At 49.0% G+C, this 23653-nt stretch overlaps 5 protein-coding genes across 5 annotated transcripts; 2 read left to right on the top strand and 3 right to left on the bottom strand.

Moving 5' to 3' along the window:
* Positions 1–296: 296 nt before the first annotated feature.
* atmA (DNA-binding protein kinase TEL1) lies at positions 297–9344 on the bottom strand (the record flags this gene model as incomplete). The annotated part of the gene is made up of 7 exons (XM_040841344.1): positions 297–1295; positions 1347–2799; positions 2848–7306; positions 7358–7698; positions 7754–9094; positions 9167–9209; positions 9263–9344. 7 exons carry the CDS (start codon positions 9342–9344, stop codon positions 297–299), a joined length of 8718 nt encoding a protein of 2905 aa, XP_040705713.1.
* Positions 9345–9728: 384 nt separating this feature from the next.
* Positions 9729–18305, top strand: ASPSYDRAFT_54856 (uncharacterized protein; the record flags this gene model as incomplete). The annotated part of the gene is made up of 11 exons (XM_040848926.1): positions 9729–9912; positions 9996–14354; positions 14408–14563; positions 14617–14888; positions 15348–15377; positions 15452–16150; positions 16207–17287; positions 17341–17586; positions 17617–17763; positions 17823–18183; positions 18245–18305. The coding sequence occupies 11 exons, from the start codon at positions 9729–9731 to the stop codon at positions 18303–18305; spliced, it is 7596 nt and encodes a 2531-aa protein (XP_040705712.1).
* A 32-nt stretch (positions 18306–18337) lies between these two features.
* ASPSYDRAFT_595432 (Gfo/Idh/MocA family protein) lies at positions 18338–19781 on the bottom strand. The gene is made up of 2 exons (XM_040849720.1): positions 19557–19781; positions 18338–19507 (listed from the first exon to the last, which is right to left on the bottom strand). The coding sequence occupies exons 1-2, from the start codon at positions 19603–19605 to the stop codon at positions 18462–18464; spliced, it is 1095 nt and encodes a 364-aa protein (XP_040705711.1). The 5' UTR covers positions 19606–19781; the 3' UTR covers positions 18338–18461.
* A 177-nt stretch (positions 19782–19958) lies between these two features.
* Positions 19959–21952, bottom strand: ASPSYDRAFT_85597 (uncharacterized protein; the record flags this gene model as incomplete). The annotated part of the gene is made up of 3 exons (XM_040851541.1): positions 19959–21618; positions 21668–21759; positions 21812–21952. 3 exons carry the CDS (start codon positions 21950–21952, stop codon positions 19959–19961), a joined length of 1893 nt encoding a protein of 630 aa, XP_040705710.1.
* Positions 21953–22115: 163 nt separating this feature from the next.
* ASPSYDRAFT_40461 (Gfo/Idh/MocA family oxidoreductase) lies at positions 22116–23465 on the top strand. The gene is made up of 2 exons (XM_040846091.1): positions 22116–22318; positions 22372–23465. Exons 1-2 carry the CDS (start codon positions 22265–22267, stop codon positions 23428–23430), a joined length of 1113 nt encoding a protein of 370 aa, XP_040705709.1. The 5' UTR covers positions 22116–22264; the 3' UTR covers positions 23431–23465.
* Positions 23466–23653: the final 188 nt, after the last annotated feature.

The following is a 23653-nucleotide window of genomic DNA, read 5'->3' as shown; positions in this document are numbered from 1 at the left end:
GATGTCAAGTTGTCAGGCTGGGCGATTTACCGAGTTTGGAGGTAGAGAAAGTGAGGAGCGGATGACAAAAGAGGCAAAAATGGCAGCTGGTCACGCCCCCTGTGGAAGGCCACGCTATGCCTTCGATTTACAGAACTAGATGGGCTATTTACATAGTTAGGTGGTTAATCAGTTCAAACCTAGATATTCATGCAAGGTATTTATAAGTGCGCTTCTATTTATCCCTCCAAGTTCATCATCCATCGCAGACACCCCACGCTCATGCATATGCGGCCCAGCCTACATCGCATTTTCGATTAGTTCATAGCACAACCAAGACAGTATATAGATAACATACCGCAGTACAGCACAGCGAGATTTTTGTCATCTGTCGCTTGCTGGATCAATTCATTCACAGTCGCTGTAACGCTTAGAGTCTTGCTCAACTTCTTCGCAACAACAGTCAAAGCCCTATCAGCTTCACTTGGCTCATTCGTGGGTCGTTGATCGACAGTCGAGCCCGGTAGGACTGGAGGCCCATCGCCTGGTTCCTGCTCCTGGATTTTCTTCATTCGTAATGGTGATACTGTCCAGCTGTACAACGGATCGTACCGAAGCACGTCAAGGATCGTCATGATGCTGTAAGATTCCTGTCGAAGCGCTTCCAGGGTAAATTCACAGCAACGCCGGAAAACCCCTTCGGTCTTAGCAATCCCCATTCCGTCAACCAGGTCGCGCGTTAAGCGGAACGGAACGACTTCTGGGACAGGCAGCACGCGTCCCTGCTCGAAAGCGACACCTAAATCAATATGTACCACTTCGCCGGTCCTCTCATCGAGTAGGATATTATGCCCGTGACGGTCCCCAAGTCCAAGGACGTGGCCCAACATTGATATCGCTGCCGTGCTTTGGGTGTACGAGAGTCTCCTTCCAAACCAATCATCTGGGTTGTTGAACTTCTCCATGAAGAAGTACCGCAGAACAGGATGGAAGTGGTCGGTCACGTTCCGGTAGGTTCTGACACGCTGCTCAAAGGATCGTGTTTGTACATCGGCAATATGCTTTCGGCAGGCACTGGGTTTCACGTCTTTGGGATAGTATCTTTGATGTGCCGGCATCAAATATTCGTTAAGCGGTATTGTATTGGGAACAAATTCGATGATACCCGCGTTTGAGGTCAGAGGAAGGACTTTATAGGCCCTGATACCCAGATTCCGTTGCCGGGTAGCCTGGTGGTCTCTGAGAAGACTGCTGACTTGCTCAAAAACTTGCTCCATAATAGCGTCCTGCCGCAAATCATCATTACCTCCCTTGAACTGTGATACTGTTAGCAGAAATGATAGAAGTATATAAAACATAGTTCTTACAAGTTGCTTATACCGCACACCATTGCTGGCCACTGCGGTGACAATTTTAGGCGCGCTAACACCAGACGCAATCGTAAACTCGGGGTAATACCGGATAAGCTTAGGGACATCACTATAGTCGCAGTCGATGCGGATCTCGATCTTCATGGTTGGGGGCGGTAACCGTTGAGTTACGGCATCTTGTTCAAGACGTACGCCGGTCTGCAATTTTTTGAGCTGCACCTTTGCACCGCTTTTAGCCTTGTCGTCCAACCGTTCGACAGCAAATCGCACATAGTTGATATTTGCATTGTGAATCGCCACCCACAACGGCCCAATCTTCCTATCACTCCTAAGGATGTCAGCCAAATGTGTGGCGGCTCGATTGCGTGATAATGCCGATTCATCTTTCCCGCCCTTGGATTTGCTGCTTGAAAATATTTGGTACATTCCGTGGAATGGGTGCTCGGAACAAATTCGGAAAATAAGGGCAGAGAGCAGACCCTGGAAATCGTCGGATACATCCAGGAGACGCGATGTTAGTTGGTTCATTAGAGGGGCGAACTTTCGACTAGGGACATCTGCAAGATATTTCGAGACTGCTCTGTTGGCAATGTCGCTGTAAGACTGGTCAAGCCACAACGCACAGAAGCGGAGAACGTCATTATTGTATGCTTCGCTTTCCTTCAGGCAAATAAGATAGTTTTCAAGACATTGCTGAAGGAAGGCTTCTCGACTTCGCTTCAGGCGCTGGTACTCGCGGTCATCGAGGTCAAACCATTGCTTTGTTTTGGCCCTGTGAAACTTGAGGTTGTCTCGTGCTTTGCCTTCTGCAGTTTTGAGCATCGCATCAAGGGCGAGGACTTCCTTTTCCTTGCGATTGCGGAGTTGTTCAACACGTGAAAAATCTTCCAATCCATCAGAATTCTGTAATTGCTGGTCACAAAACATGGCAAACCCATGATAGACTCGTCCGGCGTCTTCTGCCTCTGAGCGGCCTCTCAGTTCCTTGACCGCTGGTGTGAGATAATTTTGAATAATCGCCTCTGGCTTCTCCAAGCGAGCTTCCGCGATGTGGTGGCCTAGAGTAACAAGAAGCTCTGCCCGGCTCATGGGAATTGCTTGTTTGTGGAGGTCATTTCTATCCTTGAGCTGCTGAAGGATTTGGATAGACGGCGCCATTTCCCCTTGATCCCATAGCACATTGGCTAAGTCGAATTTTGCCACGCCTTCGACATTCAATCCTAGTGAAGCACTTTGATCTGAGATTTTTGACAGGTATACAGCGGATTTGAGCGAAGCCTGCGCGATTCCATGATTTCTAGCAATATGTAGGGACTGCCGGATAACTTTCACCTCGAGCAACTGCGCATCATGATCACCCAAGTTGAACGCAGATTTGAGATAATCATTCTGTTTTATAGATGAGAATAACGTCTCGTGTGAGTTCAGAATCTCGCCAACTTCGTGGACGCTGTGTACTTATTAGTGCTGAATTATAATTAGCAGGAAGTTCACATACTCAGTAGTTTGCAGCCAGTATGTTCTTTCCGAGACCCTCTGCCATGCCTGGCTGACTTCATCCGCCGTTTTAGAATCTAGAACCTCCTCAATTTCAGTCAGAATCCCGAGGACTCTCATGGCTGTTCGCAGGGACTTAGCTGATCGACTATCGCTATCTATCAAAGCCAGACTGTTTGTCAAGTTTTCATCGATAGATGTACGCATGTCAGCCAGCGTTCCATAAGTATTCAAGTTTTGGAAAACTCTGAAAATTGTCGCCGAGGGCGATGAATTCAGCGGGGAAACAGGTATGTCCCATTGCCGCAGATTTGTGGCAGCTTTAAGCATGCTGCTAAACGGAATCGCAGCATCACCTGAGTTTCCAAGAGCACTAAGCATAGAATTAGCAATTCCCTGGAGATTGGTCGAATTTAGTGCCTTGAGAACACCATAAGTATTCCCAGAACCAGTCATCTGCACCTGGCTCTCGTACTGCGCGCTTTGGAATAGGAGGTTTTTGAATCCCGAACTCTCGTGCTCGAGTGTTTCCATGACAGAATCTAGAGAGGAGGTCTGCTGGATTCCGTAGAAGAAGTCTGGATCATCAATGTTCTTGAAAATATCGTGCAAAAGTGCTGCTGGTGGTTCGTATTTAGCAACAGAAGACCGGCGCGAGCTAGACACAGAGCGTGATGCATGGATCTCGAGGAACATGAGGGCTGTTTTAGGCATTCGGCATCTACTGGCAGCCGAGGAAGCTACTGCGTAGTCGATGTCCAGCCAAGCTTCCCGCTCGACTATCGTATGCTCGTCCGGTCGGGGTTGATCGCGCAGGTAAAGGATGCAGTTGATGATAAGTCGTGAGTGGGGAACTGTCTTATCTTCATCGTTTTGCAAAACCTCATTGAAGATTTGCGATATATTCTCCCGTATGTCAATCTCCCCTCGGAGCTCCGCCAGCAGAGCATCATGCAGAATGTAGGGGAGTAGCCGGGCTGCCAAATCAGGGATTAGGTATAAAATACTGTTCAACGGCCCAAGGACTGGGTCTGCTGATGCTGTTTTTGAAAGAAGAAGGCCCACATTGCGTGCCCAGCACGCAGGTGAAAGACCGACATCCAATCCGCGTACACGGTCGCGTTCTTTGACCTCTAGGGCACTTAAAGCTAAACCAGGGCACTGGTAAGGTCTCCATGTGAGGGCCTTCATGAGTGAAGGAGGAATATCGGCCGCACAGAGTTCAAAGTCAGGAAAGTTGGCAAGATTAGTAACAATGAGCTGTAAGGTACGCTCAATAGGCCCCGTTTGATTACTATTTAGCAATATGCTGCAAAGAAGTTGGAGAATGTTTGCCTTGGAACGGCAGAGGATATCAATATCAGACTGCGGCGAGAGGGGTCGAAAAAGTGCAAGGTCCTGCTCCCTTAGGAGAGCGTCATTTATTTTGCCAGTGGCCGCGAAAGCTTTTCCGACCACTCGCGCAGCCCAAGACCGATATTCCGGACCGGGATTGAAATCTCGGAGAGTTTGGCACACGGTGATAGCGTTATCAATGGCATCTTCATCTTGCTCAATGGCTGTGAGGTGATACCCAGCCGGCCCGTCGGAAGTATTACAAAGCAGCGAGATAACATGATCAGATATTGGTTTGCTGAGGAGGCTGCTCTTGGATTCGCGGTCCTTTAGCACTTCCAGTAGTAGGTCACTTTCACTAACACCGGTTGAGCCGGGTTCTTGTCCCACCGTGGCTTGCAAAAAGCCAGTGAACCGCTGAAAACGTTCGGAAGAGTAATCATCCAAGGCAGGCGACGTGTAGGAATTGAGATATTCTTCCAACCATCCCAAGAACGTGTGGATGTTACCAACAACAATTCGCAATTGGTGTTCGTGCCGCGGGTTCATAGGAGGTGATGCCAGGAACCTTTTCAAGGACAGTGACGTAGAAACTGCGATCCCAGCCATTAGACCCGGGTTGTCCCGCAAATATGGCTTCCCGGCCTCCAGCAAATACCAAAATATTGACAGCGCATCCTCGGAGCAAAATATATCCACAAGGAAAGGTTGAAGAGCATGGGTAATCATTTCAAACGGATAGTCACTCAGCATGGCAGGTCCAGCCACACATACCAAGATCTTGATCTTCCTTATCACAGAGCAAGCATGTAAGGAGCCAAGAGCAGGATGAATTGACTCCAACAGTGTCCGACAGACATACGATGCTAAAGAAGGAGTCCAGATGGTCTCAAGTTCATAGCCACTTCGTTTGCATAGGAATTCAAGTTCGTCGAGCAGAAACCGTGCTCTGAACGACGGTTGTTGGTTCGCAGGCAGCACAGTTCTCGCAGAGCTCTTGCCCGAGATATGTTTAAACGTATTAAGCGCCCCTCGAAAGCTTTCCCGTCTCGAAAACGCTTTCTCAATCTGCTCGTAAAGGTCAACGACCCCGAAAAATGTAGCTATAATTTGGGGGAATTGTGCATCGATCAACGTCATGAACTGGTCAGCGCCTAGCACCTTCTTTAGTCGATTCTCCACGCCCTTGGGCTGACTTCCTTGCCCTGGAGGGGTACTTATGTCACGGGCTATAGTATATGCCTCAGCCTTGTAGAAAGAGTCTGCCAGGAGCTCAACGAATGGCCGACGCATAAACTTTGATAGTTCTGCAGCATCACTTTCACTGGCACGCATCATTATTTGACCAACAATCTCGTCTTGAGCATCACTTAGCATGTCCTCGAGACTAGCATAACCAAATATGCTAAAGGGCATGGACATTACCGACTGCGTTTCAGTCCAGGTATAGATTATCTGAGATGAGAAAAGTCGAAATACCTCCTTCGCATCCGGAAGGCCCAACGCGCCCGAGACTTGCTGTAGACATTTTTCGGCGTACCATAGAGAGTGATGTACTTGAGCCGGAGTCTCGAAAATATGATAAATGCTCCTTCGAAGTAGTGTGTGCCACTTAGAAGCAAGCTGGGCAAGTAGGAACAATCGAACAGCGATGCCTTCTTGCCAATCAGGATCCCGCGGGAGACAATCAAGGACGTCATCGAATATAGCATCATGATCCTTGAGAAGAAATTGCCCAAACAGTTGAGGGATCAGGTTTCCCGCATTGAACTTAACCAGCACGCCCCCCTCTCCGATAATACTGAAGAGCGTTGTTCTAGGTGACGGGCTTGACGGGCCACTCAAGTACGTGGGGTTCAAACTTAGGACGTCTCCTAGAAGGTGGGCGAATGCAGCCAGGACTGATGGAGAAGCCCTTCCCCTCTTTAGAAAAACTTCGGTGAACCAAGTATAAATGTCTGCAGCCGAGTCGCTAAGATTGTCCTGAATCCCACTGGTCCATGATTTGACAACGCTGCCCATCATGCGAATGCAAATCAGATGTGAGTTTTCACAGCGCTCCAACTCATATGACTGGAGGCACTTTTCACCTAAATCCTCAAGTATCCCGAGTAAGGATTCCCTATCCATCTCAGCACATGACTCATAAACGTAAGGTAAAAGTCCATGTGCTGCCAGAAAGTCAACCTGATCAAGGCTGGTCAAATACTCAACCAACGCATCACCACCTAGTAGCGGAGAGGGGTCAAATTCGGCAGATATCCGCTGAAAAAGAGAAAGATGGATCGTCATGTAACGCTGAAAGCTAGCAGTATCTTGAAATAGGGGTAGATCTGTCCGATTGGCAGATACGATGTTTGACACCTCCTCGATTTGGTCCGTTGACGCCAAAAAAGGATCGTCTAAGTCCATGTCTCCCTCCTCCTCTTTGGGAGCAGATAGCTCTTTATGGATCTGCCTGTAGCCTTCGAGAACTCTGCTTAAAGGGGCTACAAGTCCATAGAGAGCCTTGTGAGCACCAGCGGCTGGTTTGGAAAAGCACGAATCCAGAGGAATAAAAGGCGTGAATAATAGTAAGGCAGGTAGAATGAATGTAGACTCGCGTGAAGCTAGGAATGAGCAGATACTCTCCCACAAACGATGAGTGTTTGAGTGCAAGGCCTGTAGCCGAGATCCTGGCTGCTCCGGTAGGCAGGAACAGTATAGAACAACAGTTATGCAGAAAGACGTGAGAATCTGGACAATATCCGATGTGATGTGCCGTGATTTGTCTCCGGATAATACTTGCCAAGAATGAAGGAAATATTCCGATTTTGCTTGCAACAGGTCAATGATGCCCAAATCATTTGGGTCAAGTTGTGAAAATTCCTGGATAGAAACCGTCTCTTCCGCGTCCCACATATCATATACATCTAGTAGCTTGTCTATATCAAAAAGATAACTCCAAATCCTTTTGTTTGTGTGGTAAAAAAACCAACACTTCGCAATAATGCCTGTTGGGCCTTTAAACAAGACCCTAGGTTGGCGAAAGGGCCTGTTCGTACAAGCCATGATTAAACTCAGAAGTTCAAGCGGGCGTGCGAATGCAGCAACCTGCGATGTTTGTGTTCTTTCCATCGATGTCCCTAATGGATACTGTAAGTTTGGCGTTATTCACAGACAAGGGCGCAACATACCAATGCTCCACACATCTCTCAACCACGCACAAATTTGGCTAGATGCATTTGAAACAGATCCTGGATTCATTTGGGTTGTCATTTTTATTACACTGGCCCATAACTCAAGAGATGCATCGGACAGGGTGGATGGCCCATTCAAGTTGACAAATGAAAGCATTGAATCCGTCGTCTCTGCCACAGCAGAGTAGTCCAACAGGCCAAACTTAAGAATACTGTTCTGGAGATTACAGGCAGCCCTGGATGTGAGCTGTGATGTAGAGGCACGAGACGTTAAGTCCCATACTTGTTGCCAATGTCGTTTGAGAATCGACGCATCTGCCTCGGGGCTAGCTGCAACACTATGGCGGAACGTCAGTTATTCGGTTGCCGGTCATCTTGTTCATATGCACGTACCTTGCAATTGCAATCATTGTCCAAGAGGATACGGCGCTATTGTCGTCGTGTATGTTTGGGATTAATCGCTCCAGCAAGGAGACTTTTGACTCGATGGTGGCATAGTGATTGGGTAGAAAAGGAATCAACTGCAAGGCAGGCACTCTTCTAGCGCTGAAAGACGCGGTAGAATCTCGAAAAACATCGTCAATCTTCGACCCGAGTCGTTGCTTTTTACTCGGAGCCTCGCCCTCAGCAGAGGGGGGAAACCGTGTAACCAGCTCTTCAGACATCTGTATTAATCTTGCGATAACCCAGACTACTGTCCAATTATGCTCAGACCTAGCGCTCTCGAGTCGTGGCCACAGGTGAAACTTTTCATGCGATGCTGAACTTTTAGAGTCGAACACCAGCTCATCCACCTGAAGGATGTCCTTCTCAGGACGCTTGGAATACTCGTGCTGTAAAGTATTCATAAGCCCATCAATTGTAATTTCTAGATCAGCCGCAGGTGCTCTCCGTATTTCATCAGTCAAGATAGCCACAACAAGCATGGCAGTGACGAGCAATTCGTCCCTCAGGCCTACAAGTTTCGTGGCCCAATGTTGTCGAATGGATGGGACTAGGTCAAGTAATGTGTTTCGAGTGAGCTCTGAGTTATCGAATATGATTCTCATCGCCACTGTATTAATGGTAGAAAAGGCTGCTTGATGACCACTTCCAGCAAGAGGCGATGACCTTACATATTTTACTAGCCCAGGAAGTATGCTTTCCGCATTCTCTTGAATAGGCGCGTTTGCGACTCCCGAGAGTATCCTGATACATACCAGGGCTTCTTCAACTGCCCCAGCAGACCCATTGGGTTTCTCTCTAAGGGCTAGCGAGGGTGTCATCCTGGACGGTGTCGATCGGCCGCCGCTAGCACTGAGGTAGTCGTCCAGAATAGACGTTCGAGGGCTCCATGTGCTTCGTTGGCTGTCTTCATCGTTTGAAACATTTATGATTCTGAGACAGAAGTGCATGACACTCTCCCATTCTTCAACGCCCAGATGTTCAACATGTGGGGAGTAATGTAAGATTGTACTCAAACACTTTATATAGTCCACACTGAGAAGCTCAAAAAGAGCTGTCCCTGGATTGGCCAAGACATCAGTGATATGGTCAAGAACGGCTCGAACTGACTTGATCCGCAAGTTGCACAGCAACGCGTCAACAGCTGTACGGAGAACGGAGACACATGCAGATAGGCGCGAAGAGGCAGCTCCTTTGGAATTTGCTCTGTTATACAATGATTTCTCCGTAGAAATAAGACGGAATAGAGACTCAAAAATCTTGTGGCAAGCCTTGTCGCTCATTGATCGCCTGTAGAGTGGAGATACGTCAATATACAAGAATTTCAATCAGATGAGATCCATTCATAGGAAGCTCCCATACAGTTTCGAATTCCGCTTATTCTGCTGGAGAATATGTTTCAAATCTAGCGAGCGTCAGAACACGGGGACAAAGGCGTTCGATATTGGAAAGACAAACCGGCTAAGCCATCTGTGCGGTCCTTGATCTTCTCCGACGATAGAAGCGCAATCGCTCCATCGAGAGTAATCTCTCCCTTCATCGTCGGGGCGTCTTGGCTTTAGTTCTGGGCTGGAAAACAGTGGGAGCAGCTCTGTAGCTCATCTGGAAATGCTCAGATGCCCCATCATTCAAAAAAACCCTGCGATATATGCGTCGCAATGTGAGTATACTTCGACTGACGACAGCCGACCTTTCGCAAATAACTAAATATATTATATTCACCTGAAGATCCCCAGTTCTGAGGCTGTTTTGGTGTTGAGCTGAGGGATTGGTGGTGGGTCACTAAAGCTCTCGCCGCCTTTCTAGACCGCCGGAATTTTGTCGCGTTCCCGACCTTTTTTGTTGCTGGAACAAACATTCTGATGCTTCTTTGCATCGCATTTCCTCCGCTGCGCTTCAGGCACCAACCCGTTCGGCTCTGAGCATGGATAGCGCAGAATCTCTGGATGGCCTTCGCGGCCTGTACCAGGATCTTTCCGCTCTGTCTGACTCGTCACTCGTCAACATAGACCGACTCCGCGTCGAGTTGGAGACTCACATCGATGCCTTTAGGTCCCTACTTGACAAGCCCACAAAGAGCAATGCAAGCCGACAAAGTGTTCTATCTGGTATGACCAAAACATACGCTACAACCTCCATAATTTAAATGGTGAAAAAGCTGTTGCGCTGACTTGCTCCACACCAAATACAGGGAAAATCACAATCAACGATGTGGAATATTCAGTCAACGAGGAATTCCAACAAGGCGCACTTCAGGTCGCCGACGCACTCGATATCGACGAATTGGTTGCATCGCTGCTGTTTCTTAGGGCGCAGGAAGCTGCTCCAATGCTGGATAGGCCTCCTGTGATTGTCGCAATCATACAATTCCACGAACGCCGACACTTCTTGCTAGAATCATTGCGCCTCATCTTCCAGGAATCTTTCGAGGTGGAGCGGGAGGCGACGCAAGAGTTGATGCAAGAAATGTTGGCTCATGTTGTCGAGATCAAAGACGGCCAACTGCGGAACGCATCATTATTCACACGCAAATGTCTAAAATCCATGGAGGATATCGAGAGGTGGCTGGCTCTTCTGGGTGAACAAACCCAAAAGGTTTCCCTTGTTGGAGAAGAAGATCAGGATATCATGGAGGCTATAGAGCACCAGCGCACCACATTGTTCCAGCAACACGAATCGCTCGGCGCAATAATATGCTACCTTTTCAAAGGGCCATACACAAGCTCTGAGGATCTAAGGATATTGTTAAACCACCTCAGGAAGATCGACCGTTTTGATGGAATACTTATCCACTACGTTCCATCCATAATCTCTTCGTTTGTTCAACACGGCTCTCCCGAGCGATCGGGTAACTATAATGACGCCAGGAGCCTAAATACCGCGATTGTCGCTACTAAAGATGGCCAGAACTGGAGACACCAGACATTTCACTCGGCGGTTATCGCACTTTGGCTCGCAGTTTACAGTGGATGGGACTACGATGGGCCGTCGTCAGCTCCACCAGGTGTAGATCTCGAAAAGGAAACTGAGGAGCGTACAAAAACGTTCATGTCGGCCCTAGACGACGGAGGTCTGGATCTCCTAGTTGCCATTTGCTCAGGTGTGAGTGGTGAGGAATGGAACGACCCAGTCCGCAGTGAATTGGTGACGATGCTGTTGAGAGAAAGTGCGTCTTCAATGAGGGAAAGTGGCTGGGCGACGCCTGAAACAGACCCATGCTCTTCGTACTTGAAAATGTTGTTAATGGAAAACTTTGAGGCCTTTGCGGAATCATGTGTGGCGAATATGCCAGACGCTGTTCGAAAACTGAAAACTGAGGAGGATTCTCAAAGACTGGATCAAATTACCGCGCTGAGGGATGGATTGACTTCGAATCTACATCGCAGTTTAGTGGAAGCCCGGACACATCTTGAATCGTTTCTGCTAATCATGGCCTTCGCATTCGAAGGCCGTCCAGACGCAGCGCAGGAGTTCTGGGCTGATCCCGATGGAAATCTATACGGCTTTCTGCAGTGGGCTTCCAAGCGACAGACCGTACCCAGGGTTAGCGCCTTTTGCGAACTACTATGTTCAATCTCTGGAGGAGAAGACAATGCCGCGTCTGCGCATAGGTTCCTCTTGGAAGAAGATAAATTCATGTCCTCAAAATTCAAGCGGTCCACATCCATGAATTGGTCGCAAATGTTCGCAGAACTTCAAATATACGCAACACGAGTCACAGAAAAACCCACAGCAGCCCAAACCATTCAACGCGCCAGGAAATTTGAGCCGGCTGATATGAGTGAACCGGAAAGTCCTGTCATGCTCTCATGTTACCTCCGTCTCCTCGGGCATCTTTCCAGACAGAGCGCCACCGTCCGAGAATGGATGCTACATCACCCATCGTTTAACATTGTTAGCACACTTTTGACCCTCTGCAGTGGGCCATTACCGTCTCACTTACGAGCAACGGTGTTCCAAGCCCTTGCGGGTCTGATGACTGACAGGAGCGCTCTTAACGGAAATGAAATGTGGCTCTCAATTGATCAATGGATCTCTAGCGGAGCTATGAGTGCCTCCGCTCACAACAAAGTTCCTCTGGTTTCAAACCCGCTTATCTGGCATGAGCAGCAGGCATTCGAGAAAATTGGCGAAAGCTTCGACCAGGCCAATGCGTTCATCGTTCTTATACTTTCCCTTGTTTCCCCGGCTACCGATTCAACTAATTATCACCTCTGGTTGCCCTTCCCCGAATCGCTTGGCTCGTCCTATCGTATGCCGGGTATTGAACCGTACATAGACTTCATCTTGGGTCAAGCACTCTCAAGAAAGATTCCTGATCTCAACGAGCGCCAATCTCGACTACTCACTCACAACTCTTTGGATTTTGTCTTGACATGCCTGAATTCCTTCAACGAGCCTCTTGTTACTGCGCTTAGTGGGGCATCGGCTACACCAGAACCCAGCCTTAAAACTTCGACACTACTCACATATGTTCGCCTTCACCCGTTCGCGCGTGTAGCCGAATGGCTGTATAATGAAGACGTGATCAAGGCTATTTTTGCAACAGCGGACCAGAAGGTTGCCGAGATTTCGAAAGCTCCGTCAGACTCTATTTTGGTATCATCCTTGGTTAAGAGCATTGAGGTTATGTATATGATTATGGATCTCCAATCAACATACTTCAACATCGTCCGACCCTTCATAAGGTCACAACCTGGAAGCAGACCCAACGTTGCAAATTCTTCTCTCTCCGCGTTCGAGGACTGCGTCTTGAACAATTTACAGATCATCCCCAATTTGTGTTTATATTGCAGCACGGGCCACCAGCAGCTTACTGTCTCTTCGATGGCACTATTGGAAAAGCTATCGAGTTCCGAGCGACTGAACAGGCTCTCTTCCCCGGAGCTATCCAGATGGCGGTCATCGAACAAGATCGTTGAGGTGTTGAGTACAGAAGTTGATGTGGACGGTGTCTCTCGTCCTTTCGTGCTCCATATGCAACCCGACCTGAGGGAGCTTGATTCTGGTCCGCTAGCTTCAGGTTATATTATACGTCAGAGCCTATTACAACTCCTCAATAGTTGTTTGGATATGATCTCGGATCGGCCTACAGTTGCTCACTTGCTGCTTGGTTTCGGCTGTGTGGGCAACCTGCTCGATGTTTCTGCTGACGGTTTGTTTGCCAACGGAACGTCCTTGCTGCACGCCATTCTAGGTTACGTGCAAAGTTACCCGGGTGAGCTGGACAACAACATTGTGCCATGGATGTTGCACTCGAAACGCACAGCTTTTGAAGTATTGAAACATTTGTGGTCGTCGAAAATTTCATCATATTATACGTTAGCGGAGATGCGTGCCAGTGGCTTCCTTATCAGCTTGTTTGCGAGCCAGCCTCTAGTCGGGCCAAACACGGAATGGGACAGCTTACCTCTTGCAGCAGAGCACTTTTGGGTATGCGAATCGACAGTTGCGCTCGCGGAATTTTTATTGTTTAGGAGCTGTCTATTCGACTATGCTGCAACGGAAATCCGTTCTGCGGCAAAAATTGGCTCACCCACGTTACTAGAGAATATCCTGGCTACTTTGTTTGGAAGCTCCACTTTAGATAATGGAGAAATCATTTCAAACCCGACTGTGTTCGACCTTTTCGATTTCGCGGACCTTGATATTCAGTTCCATGCGCTGACACCAGACGTGGAATTTCTCGCGGGGCTTAATATTGACATGTGCGCAAAGCCGCAAGCAGACGGCTCTTTTGCATTATACGACATTCCCCAAGTGGAAGCACTCATACAAGCCAGGAAAGAAGACCGATTAGCAGACAATGAGTTGCGTCCGCAGGATGCTGAATTGTTCGACGCGGAAGGGGAAAACTTAACTGTGTTCTTGCGAGCAACAAACCAATCCCGAATAATCAACTTCAACCGGCGCATGGCACTCCGCTCCTGGGCTGAGTTACTCACCACCATACTCACTTGCTGTGAGCTTGAGGGTGGACGAAAATTAACATTCATCCTACATTCCATTCAACTAACGCTACCGAAGCTTGAGGGTGCTATTGAGGAGAATCTCCCTGAGGGTCTTGAACTGGCTCGATTAGCGGAGACGTTGGTCGAATATTTGGAGCCAACACCAAACAAATCAACACCTCCGAAGCGTAATGGGGATATTGTTGATGAGAAGCTCCACCAACTATTCCAAATCTGTACTCGAGGTATCGTCCTGTCCACTGGGAGTGTCCATCTAAAGGAGACTTTCTACAACATCTGCGCGCTCTACATTGCCCGCATCGTCTCCCCTGGCACTGGAAATGACAGCATGAGACAACACTGCCAGCAAGTAGTCAAATCGTCGGGTAGCGCTCTCATCGAGGCCATTTGCGACGATGCCTACACCGGCCAGGAAACGTGCCGGGTTTCAGCACTTTTACTACTCAATGCTCTGGCAACGCTAGACAGGCAGGCGGATGCGATTTTAGCCGAATCAATAGCCCAGTCCAATTACCTGAGTTTATTCCTCGATAGCATTCGAGTGCTGCCGGTCGAGCTTAAGAATGCCCAAACCAACGGTAGGTGTTTCACATTCGCCAGTTAGTCACGGGTCACTAATCAAAAATTGTAGACACGCCTATACTCTTATCATATTACGAATCCCTACTATCCTTGCTGCAACAGCTCTGCCAAACGAAACCTGGCGCAACTCACGTGTTAAAGGCTGGCTTATTCCAGGCTGTGCACGATTCACAGTTATTCGCTGCGGACCCTGATCTCGGTATCGGTAAGTCCTTATGCATTCTTAGCAGTTTCCTCACCTCATTCTAACAACGACAGACATCGATAACGCCGATGCTCTTCGGAAATACTACGATCTCCTCGACACGGTTCTCCGAGTTATTGTCACGGCAGCATTTTCCCGGGGATTCCACAACGAACGAATGGTCGAGCAGACCCGGACCTTCCTCACGGAGAACAGACAGAGCATGGTGGGCATATTCAAGCGTTTTGCCAAAATTGGCGGATCGGGCGCTCCCGACCACCACGACTCACTTACCAGCATTGCGAAGTCATACACGGCCCTCGTTGCTGCTACAGACTTTTTAGAGGTACGTACAATCATTTCACCGTCTCGTCTCAAAGTCTAACTTTCGTTGCAGGTCGAAGAAAGCGTAGTCCAGAAACATATTGGGCCGCAGCTATTTTCATAAACCAGGTTTTGCATAAGTCTCGATGCATGGAAGGACTGGTGTATTCATGGAATAAAGCATATGGGAATTGATTCTACTCTACATTCGACTCACGAATTTTTTATAGCACATCAACGAAAGTAACTACACTTATTAGCTCCTCAATTGCCAAGCCATTTCTAAGTACGGATACGTACATTTCAAGTAGTGTGAAACCAAGGAGCGCTTCGAGCTCTCTGGCCTCACGGCTTATGTCATCATGTATTATCTTATCTCCGGCTACAACGTCAATTGAACTGCGGAGGTCCCGCACTCCCAGCTTCCTGCATATTTCAGCTTACCATCGCATCAACCAGCAAAATATCGAGGAATTTTTAGAACTGGAAGCTTCTTGCGATGGTCTTCGTCGTCCGAATGCTTTTCGGATCTTTCTAGCTCTGAATGTTTCCCCTCGTCTCCCTCTACTAGATAGAGCCGGGTAGATGCAGCGGAACTCGAGGGGCGCCCCCGAGCAGAGGAGCGGTAAGCGCAAGGTTCCTAGCAAGAGGAAGCTTACCGATCAGGAGGAATCGCCCCAACAACCTCCAAATCAGCAAGCGACCATTTCAGAACTCCTCCGCAACAAAGCGCAAGACGAGCTTCCATCGCTGACGACCAAGCGAGTGCGAGCATCTCTGTCGTCCCCACCACCGAACCAGCCCAGCTCCGGCGAAATGTACAGTTTTTCGAATGCAGGGTCAAAATCGAGTGGTCCGAGTACCGGCGGACCTGTCTTGTCGAATTCCGCCCTTCAACCTCGCCCTGGCAATGCCCCATCTCATCAGAGCAACTTCACGCCGCATACTGGAGCGAAGAGACTGGTTGTGAAGAATTTGAAAACAGGCGGCCGCTTAAATCGGGATTCATACTTTGATAAAGTGTGGGGTCAATTAGATGCGGCCTTATCGGCAATCTTTAGTGGCGGAAAGCCGGAGATATCACTCGAGGAGCTATACAAGGGGGCTGAGAATGTATGTCGTCAGGGCCGGGCTGCAGAGCTATCAAGGCGGCTTCAAGAGCGATGCCGTGAGCATGTTACAGGAAAATTACACGATTCTCTGGTCGACAAGGCCCGAATGGGATCCAATATTGATACATTAAGGTCTGTGGTAGAGGGGTGGAAAGTATGGCAATCGATGTTGGTATGGTGGTCTTCTCTATCATGATGCGGAAATTTTTATACTGATATATGCAATAGGTTACCGTGCGCTGGATATTCTATTACCTTGATCAGTCGTTTCTCCTTCACTCCAAAGAACATCCCGTAATTCGGGAGATGGGTTTAATACAGTTCCGACAGCACATATACTCCGATCCCACATTACAGCAAAAGATACTCCACGGTGCCTGTAATCTCGTCGCTGCGGATCGCAGTGAGGACCACAGCATGCTTGCCGACTCCTCACTTCTTCGGAATGCTATTGAACTATTCCACAGTCTTGATGTTTATGTTTCTGGTTTGGAGCCTGTGCTTATTGCGGATTCAAAGGAATTTTTTGCCCTTTGGGCTCAGCAAGAGGCATCCGGATATCTAGCGTCATATGTGGAAAATACCCATCGCTTGATTGAGCACGAGGTGAATCGTTGTGAACAATTCTCATTCAACAAGACCACTAAACAGAAACTTTCTGAACTACTCGACCAAACTCTAGTAACAGACCAGGAAAGTGTCTTGTTGAATCAGAAAGACGTTCTCGGTTTGCTGCGAGTAGGGAACAAAGTTGCTCTAGCACAACTTTACACACTCCTTGAGCGAAAGGATCTTGGCGCCAGACTGAAAGGCGCCTTCAGCGCATACATCGTGGAGGAAGGGACCAGCATCGTTTTCGATGAAGAGAAAGACGCGGAAATGGTGGCCCGTTTGTTGGACTTTAAGAAACAACTTGACAATATCTGGAATGAATCATTCCGTCGAAATGAAGATCTCGGCCACACTCTCCGCGAGGCCTTTGAGACTTTCATGAACAAGGGCAAAAAGTCAGACTCCACGGGGGGCACAGACAACCCAAAAACGGGGGAGATGATTGCGAAATATGTAGACAGGCTTCTCCGGGGAGGATGGAGACTAGCCCCTACGCGAGAGGCAGAGGACATGCCACTAGCAGATGAAGATGCAGAGATCAACCGGCAGTTAGATCAGGTGTTAGATCTGTTCCGCTTCGTCCATGGGAAGGCTGTCTTCGAGGCTTTCTACAAGAATGACCTTGCGCGTCGTCTCTTGATGGGCAGAAGCGCAAGCGATGATGCAGAGAAGAGCATGTTGTCAAGGCTCAAGATAGGTTCGTTTTGCGTGCAATATCCCGTTCTCTATTGTAGACTAATTAGGTCCTAGAATGCGGCTCGAGTTTCACACACAACCTCGAATCCATGTTCAAAGATATGGAAGTCGCTCGGGATGAAATGGGTGCTTATAGTTCCATTCAGCGAGAGCGACAAACTCCTCTTCCAGTTGATTTGCACGTCAGTGTGCTTTCCCAAGCGGCATGGCCGACATACGTGGATGTCCCAGTGCGGATACCGCCGGAGATCGCAACCGCCATCAGCGACTTTGAGAGGTTCTACGACAGCAAATACAATGGTCGGAAGCTCACGTGAAAGCACCAGCTAGCACACTGTCAGATCCGGGCAAGGTTCCCCAAAGGAAACAAGGAACTCGTCGTCAGTTCATTCCAGGCGGTTGTGCTTCTACTGTTCAATGAACTCCCGGATGGGGGCACACTTAGCTATCGCCAGATTCAAGAGGCCACCACACTATGTAGGTCACCTTGCCTGAATATTTCGCCATTCACGCCATCATTTACTGACATTTTCTAGCTGACAAAGAGCTTACGCGGACGCTCCAGTCTCTTGCATGCGCCAAATACCGAGTTCTCAGCAAGAAGCCTAAGGGTCGGGATGTTAATGAGACCGACGAGTTCGCTTACAACCCAACGTTCACCGACCCGAAGATGCGGATCAAGATTAACCAGATCCAGCTCAAGGAAACGAAAGAGGAGAACAAGACGACCCATGAACGAGTCGCCGCTGATCGCCACTACGAGACTCAAGCAGCAATCGTGCGGATAATGAAAAGTCGCAAGAGCATCACACACGCCGAACTGGTGGCGGAAGTCATCAAGGCAACGCGGAGCCGCGGTGTTCTTGACCCATCGGATATCAAGAAGAATATTGAGAAGTCAGTTCCTCTACCGTTCTTTTTTTTTTAGGCGTCAAATTGCTAACCGTGGATTAAACAGGTTGATCGAGAAAGATTACATGGAGCGCGACGATGGAAACAGATACCAATATGTAGCCTAGTTGGATACTACTACTTTGTCCTTGAACATGTCATGTTGTATGAGCCAGGAGCATTTTAGCGGTCTTTTAGAAAGGTCAAGTGTAAATCAGAACTCCACCTTTCTCTATCAGTCTACCTGTATAATCCATCTACAGTAACACGCTACTACTTGAACTCTAAGCCTCTACCTCCTGGGGAAACCTCGCCCCACCCTGAGCCCTAATCTCATCAAGGATTTCCAAAACTCTTACCGTCTCGCTATGGCTCATAATCTCATTCTCTTTCTCTCCCCGACTAATACTCCCCGCCACCGCATCAGCTTCGAAATAGAACCCCATTCCCTCCGGCTCAAACTCATACCTCTTCCGTTCCTTCTCCGCACTCGTACCGGTACTGCCAATCTTAGGATAAACCGTGAAAGCACGCGGCGCTGACGCCGCTGGTCCCTCAACGGTTATATATCCCTCGCTCCCCTCAATCTTCATAAAGACTTCCGGGGTTCTAGCTTCCGTTGTGGACGTCAGGATACCCTGGCGGCCTGTGGATGGGTAATGGAGTATGAATGACGAGGCAATATCAATCCCATCCCTAAGTGTCTGAGTCGCAGTAACGCGCGGTTTCTCCTTCAACTCCGAATCAAGGGTAAGTAGCCCCCAAGTCAGCGCATAGATGCCTATATCCAGCAAACTCCCGGCGCCCATTCTCGGGTCTTTCAGCCGCGAGTCAGCAGGTAACGAAGCGATATCCTTGTCGAGGCCAAAGTCGCAGAATGTGCGGCGGACATCGCCGATTACCTTGTCGGTATAGAGAGCTTGACGCAGGTTGGACGTTAGCGGGTGGAATCGCGTCCACATGGCTTCCATGATGAAGACGCCCTTGGCCTTTGCGGCGGCGAGGACCTCGCGCGCTTCGGAGGCATTGAGGGTGAATGCCTTCTCGCAAAGGATGTGTTTTCCGTGGGCGATTGCGTCGAGGCAGTGCTGTTTGTGGAGGCCGTGGGGGGTACCGATGTAGATTATGTCGACAGCGGGGTCGGTATAGACCCCCTTATAGTTGGGGTAGACTGTTGGTCTAGGAGAAAGGGCTGACAGGTGCTTTGTGAGGAATGCGTTGCCTTTTTCGAGCGAGGAGGAGCCGATTGCCTGGATGGTGTGCGCTGCGGAGGGGGTTCGGCGAGGAAGGGTTATGTCTTTTGTGAACCAGGAGGAGATGAGTCCCGTTCCTAGGGGGCTGTTAGTATTTTTATAAGGGTTTCGGGGCAGTAGTCTCACCAATTATGCCCCAACGGAGGGTCGGAATAGGTGCGTTTGTAGAACCCATTGTACTTAGTTATTAGGGTCAATTCGCTTATAAAAATGAGGTTGAAGGACTCAGTCTATGTAGTAAATATGGAGGAGGGCTTCCAGCGATATTAAAGCCGGGGCTATGGTCAGGTATATATGACCAGCGTATCAATGAACACCCCACTTTTCATAGGTTCTGTCAGGGAGTTCAGACAACATAGTAAGATGTTCTTCAGCATCAGCCAAGTTGCATACGGACAAGCGGTTGCTCTCTCCGCAGACGATGGGGTTAAGTCCGTCTCTCCCCGACAGCCTCTTGCCCAGGTGGGGCCTAACTGCGAGCCGAAGTATAACCAAGCGAACCAAGATGCTTTGGGCTAGTTCATACATCTACTGAATCGGGCTTCCAAATGCCGATGCGGGCGGGTTAATCGACTGGTAAATATGCTGGAGAGTAAGCCTTGCAGCGCGCAAGTCTGGAGCTTCATCTTCCCAGTATTTAATGCCCGCGATACAGTTGTCCATCATTGCAGTCCAATCTGGAGGCATCACAATATTCTGACTCCTCGCAGCTACCAGCACTAGGAGGCCTTTGGTAAAAAGGTTGCGTCCTGCAAACCAGGATCCATGATGTCGGTGTCGAATACAGCAATTTCGGATGTGTTTAAAAATATTTTCCAGGCATAGGTTAGCATTCTGCGCATATATCGGCATATTCGGATCCTGGGGACTGGAATGTGCCGCCAAATACAAGAAGGGTCTCCAAATTCGCTCACGGAGATCTAGGTACCGTGCGTGGAGGAAATATGATAGTTCGTCTGTGGTGTCGACGCCATTGAATTGGAACATTGGAGGAAAGTTCTCCAGCCACTGAACGGTTTGAGCATCGAGCTCCTCAGTGATGCGCTGAAGATGCTGAATAGGCATTTTTGTCCATTCTTCCGGGTTCAAAGGGTACAGAGTGGCAGTAATGCGGTTTGATATTCGCCGGCCTGCGACCTCTGACAGGTAATAATACCAACTGCGTTCCGAGCTGGTAGCCAAACTTGTGGTTGGTCCGACTGGAGTTCCATCATCTGGATACAATACACTATTTGGGGGAGAAGGGAAGGCGTCGGAATATTCTACCTTGGCCAACTCTGTTGGTGGTAACGCGATCTCCTCTCTCATTTCACAGTCTGACTTCAGGCAGGACCAGTAAAGGCGGGATCTGACAGTCTCCGATGACTGTTCAACAGGCTGATTGAACGATGAGGAGTGCAGATGCGTTTGAAAATAGGTACAGGCTCGGTTAAATGATAGTGAGGCTCGTAGGGGTCGCATTGTATACATTTCGTAAACACCGACAAGGAATGCACATTGTATAGCGATAATCGAAGGATCTAGTAATCCGATTCGCTTGCGTGCCGCATTGTAATATGATTCAGCAGTAACATAGTCGCGGCCGTCCAGGCGGGACCTATCTCGTGGCCCCGGAGTATCAAGACGGAAAGGCCTGGAGACTGTTCCTAAGGCACATGTGATAAGAATCAAGCAGGAGGGTCCATCCCATCGGAAACCATCTTCCTCGATGCGGCGAGACAGGTTTCTCAGCTCGTGGGGATCCAGGATAGGATTCTTCGTGTGGACGTTTTCCAAGAAATTCTCGACAAGCAAAGGAACGTCTTCCTCACGGATTCCACGACCTCTAGATGACACTCCTTGATCCACAGTCTCTTCAGGGCGGGACAGGTTGAAGAACAACTTGTCGACTTCCTTCGGTTCACAAAGACCACCAAGCGAAGGCCATATCAGGACACGGCCGCTCGCGCACTTTGCCTGGAGCTGCTGAGCTTCTAGCAAAAATGTATATTCTGTACTCTTGTAGATCGTTTCGCCGGAAGACGTCGTTAACATCAAAGCAGAGCCGGCACTTCCTCCGTGCTCCTGAGAGGCGTTTCTCACACGCGGAGTGTCGGGAAATGAAGTGCGTGGGCTGCTGGGGGGCTGTTCTATGAGTCGGATAGCATGGTTTACGCGATCCAGAATGGCAAGGCTCGCCGGGTCGAACCTAGAATATAGTTAGGGTAGCTTAATGAAGATCGTGCCAGCGGTCTTACGAGGAGAAGTCTGTGGAGGTATCCTGATAGACGCATTGGAATTGCAGTGAAGTGCATGTGCCACAGGAAGGGCGCCGATTGTCACATTTGGACTGGCCGCCTAATTAGCCATTCTGTATCGGATACGTACAGTATTCGCAGTACCTTTCTCATGCGGCAGAGCTGGCAGGCCGTCACGGCCCGTCTGCGAGGATACGTATTGCGTGGTGCGCTGGCTCGAGGCCTCTTTGCAGCCGGAGGATCTCCGGCACCATCTGCGTCGTCGGCGCATCGGCGAGGACTCATTTGCTGCAGACTTGAAATGTGGGCTTCAACAAGAGAAAGCAAATCACGACCTAGAGCAAATCGATAAGGTGACACCAACGTCAATGTATGCAGGAGGATGGAGAGAGTTGTAGGAAGATTGCCGGCTTTCCCCGCTCGAAAGCAAAGAATAAAAAGCAACGGACTCCAACTGATCGCAACACACTCTCCCAGCTCTCCCATGACAAGATAATGCGGGGCTACTCAATGGCCAATTTTAAATTGAGATCCCCCCTAAACCTCTGCCAATGTCACCGCTAACTCTCTGTTGCTACACTTCACTTGATATCCAAAATGGGCTCAGCTATCGTCAGAGTTGGTGTGATCGGATGTGGTGAAATCGCTCAGGAAAGACAGCTTCAAACGTTTAGTTCAGCTCAATCTTTCTAATTGACATATAGGTATCACATATTCCAACCTTCAACTTCCTGTCCAACTACTTTCAAGTCACGTACCTCTGCGATATCTCCACAAACGCTCTACAACACTGCAAGCGCAAGGTAGCCGGAAATCCTCCCAAGGTCACAAGATCCGCTGAAGAACTGTGTAGTTCGCCCGAAGTCGATGCAGTTCTGGTTTGCAATGCATCTACCTACCATACCGAGCATGCTTTGCTTGCCCTAAAAAACAACAAGTCAGTCTTAGTCGAGAAACCTCTTACAAGCTCGTACGAAGACATCGAGAAGCTCCAGGCTGTGGAGAATGCTTCCAAAGGCCGGTTGATGGTGGGATACATGCGACGTTATGCGCCTAGCTTCCTTGACGCCATCGCAGAGATTGGAGGAATCTCACAGATCCTATACGCTCGAATCCGCGATATTATCGGACCGAATGCAGCATTCGTTGGACAGTCAGGAACATACCCGAAGCGTTTTGACGATTACGCCCTGGAAGATTCACAGGCTCTACGGGATAAGGATCGATCGACTGCAGATGAGGCGTTAGCTGCTTTTGGAGTCCCCGCAAATGACGAGACACGCCGGATGTTGATGGTACTGCGTGGTCTGGGGACACATGATTTATCTGCCATGCGAGAGGCTATTGGGATGCCGAAAAGCGTAAGAACTGCAGTGTTGAAACTTCCTATCTGGACAGCAACTTTTGATTACGGGCCATTCCCAGTTGTCTATGAATCTGGGATCAATCAAGTCCCTGTTTTCGATGCTCACATCGAGATCTACGGGTCAGACAAGATTGTGCGCATCAACTATGATACCCCATATGTTAAAGGGCTGCCAACGACAATGACGGTGCGTGAGAAAACGACAGGCCCGCGTGGGGAGGAATGCTACCAAGAGCGCAACGTACGAGCCACGTACGAGGACAACTACACAGTGGAGCTAAAGGCATGGCACGAGTCTATCGTGCAGGGAAATGAACCTAAAACAACGATCGAGGACGCACGACAGGATGTCGACCTGATGCGGATGCTGCTGCAAGCGGCTTTCCCAAGTGTATGAATTATAGCTTTTTAAGATTCAATGGCAATAGAGTGTTTTTTGAGAACTTCAACTACCGAATGAGATCTCGAATCCACTGTGTTCTAAATTCCAAACCATAGCAAGATCGCCACTGCGCATCGCCCCATTTGCCTGGATGCATGAAAAGGCCGACTCTCCCCGTGGCCAGGCGGCCAGGATCCTGATCCAAGCTTGATCCTTCGGGGAGAGACGGCATCGGAAC

Source organism: Aspergillus sydowii (assembly GCF_001890705.1).
Source record: "Aspergillus sydowii CBS 593.65 unplaced genomic scaffold ASPSYscaffold_2, whole genome shotgun sequence".
Taxonomy (NCBI): domain Eukaryota; kingdom Fungi; phylum Ascomycota; class Eurotiomycetes; order Eurotiales; family Aspergillaceae; genus Aspergillus; species Aspergillus sydowii.
The sequence above is the reverse complement of the archived record's forward strand: the minus strand, read 5'-3'. Positions and strand labels throughout refer to the sequence as shown.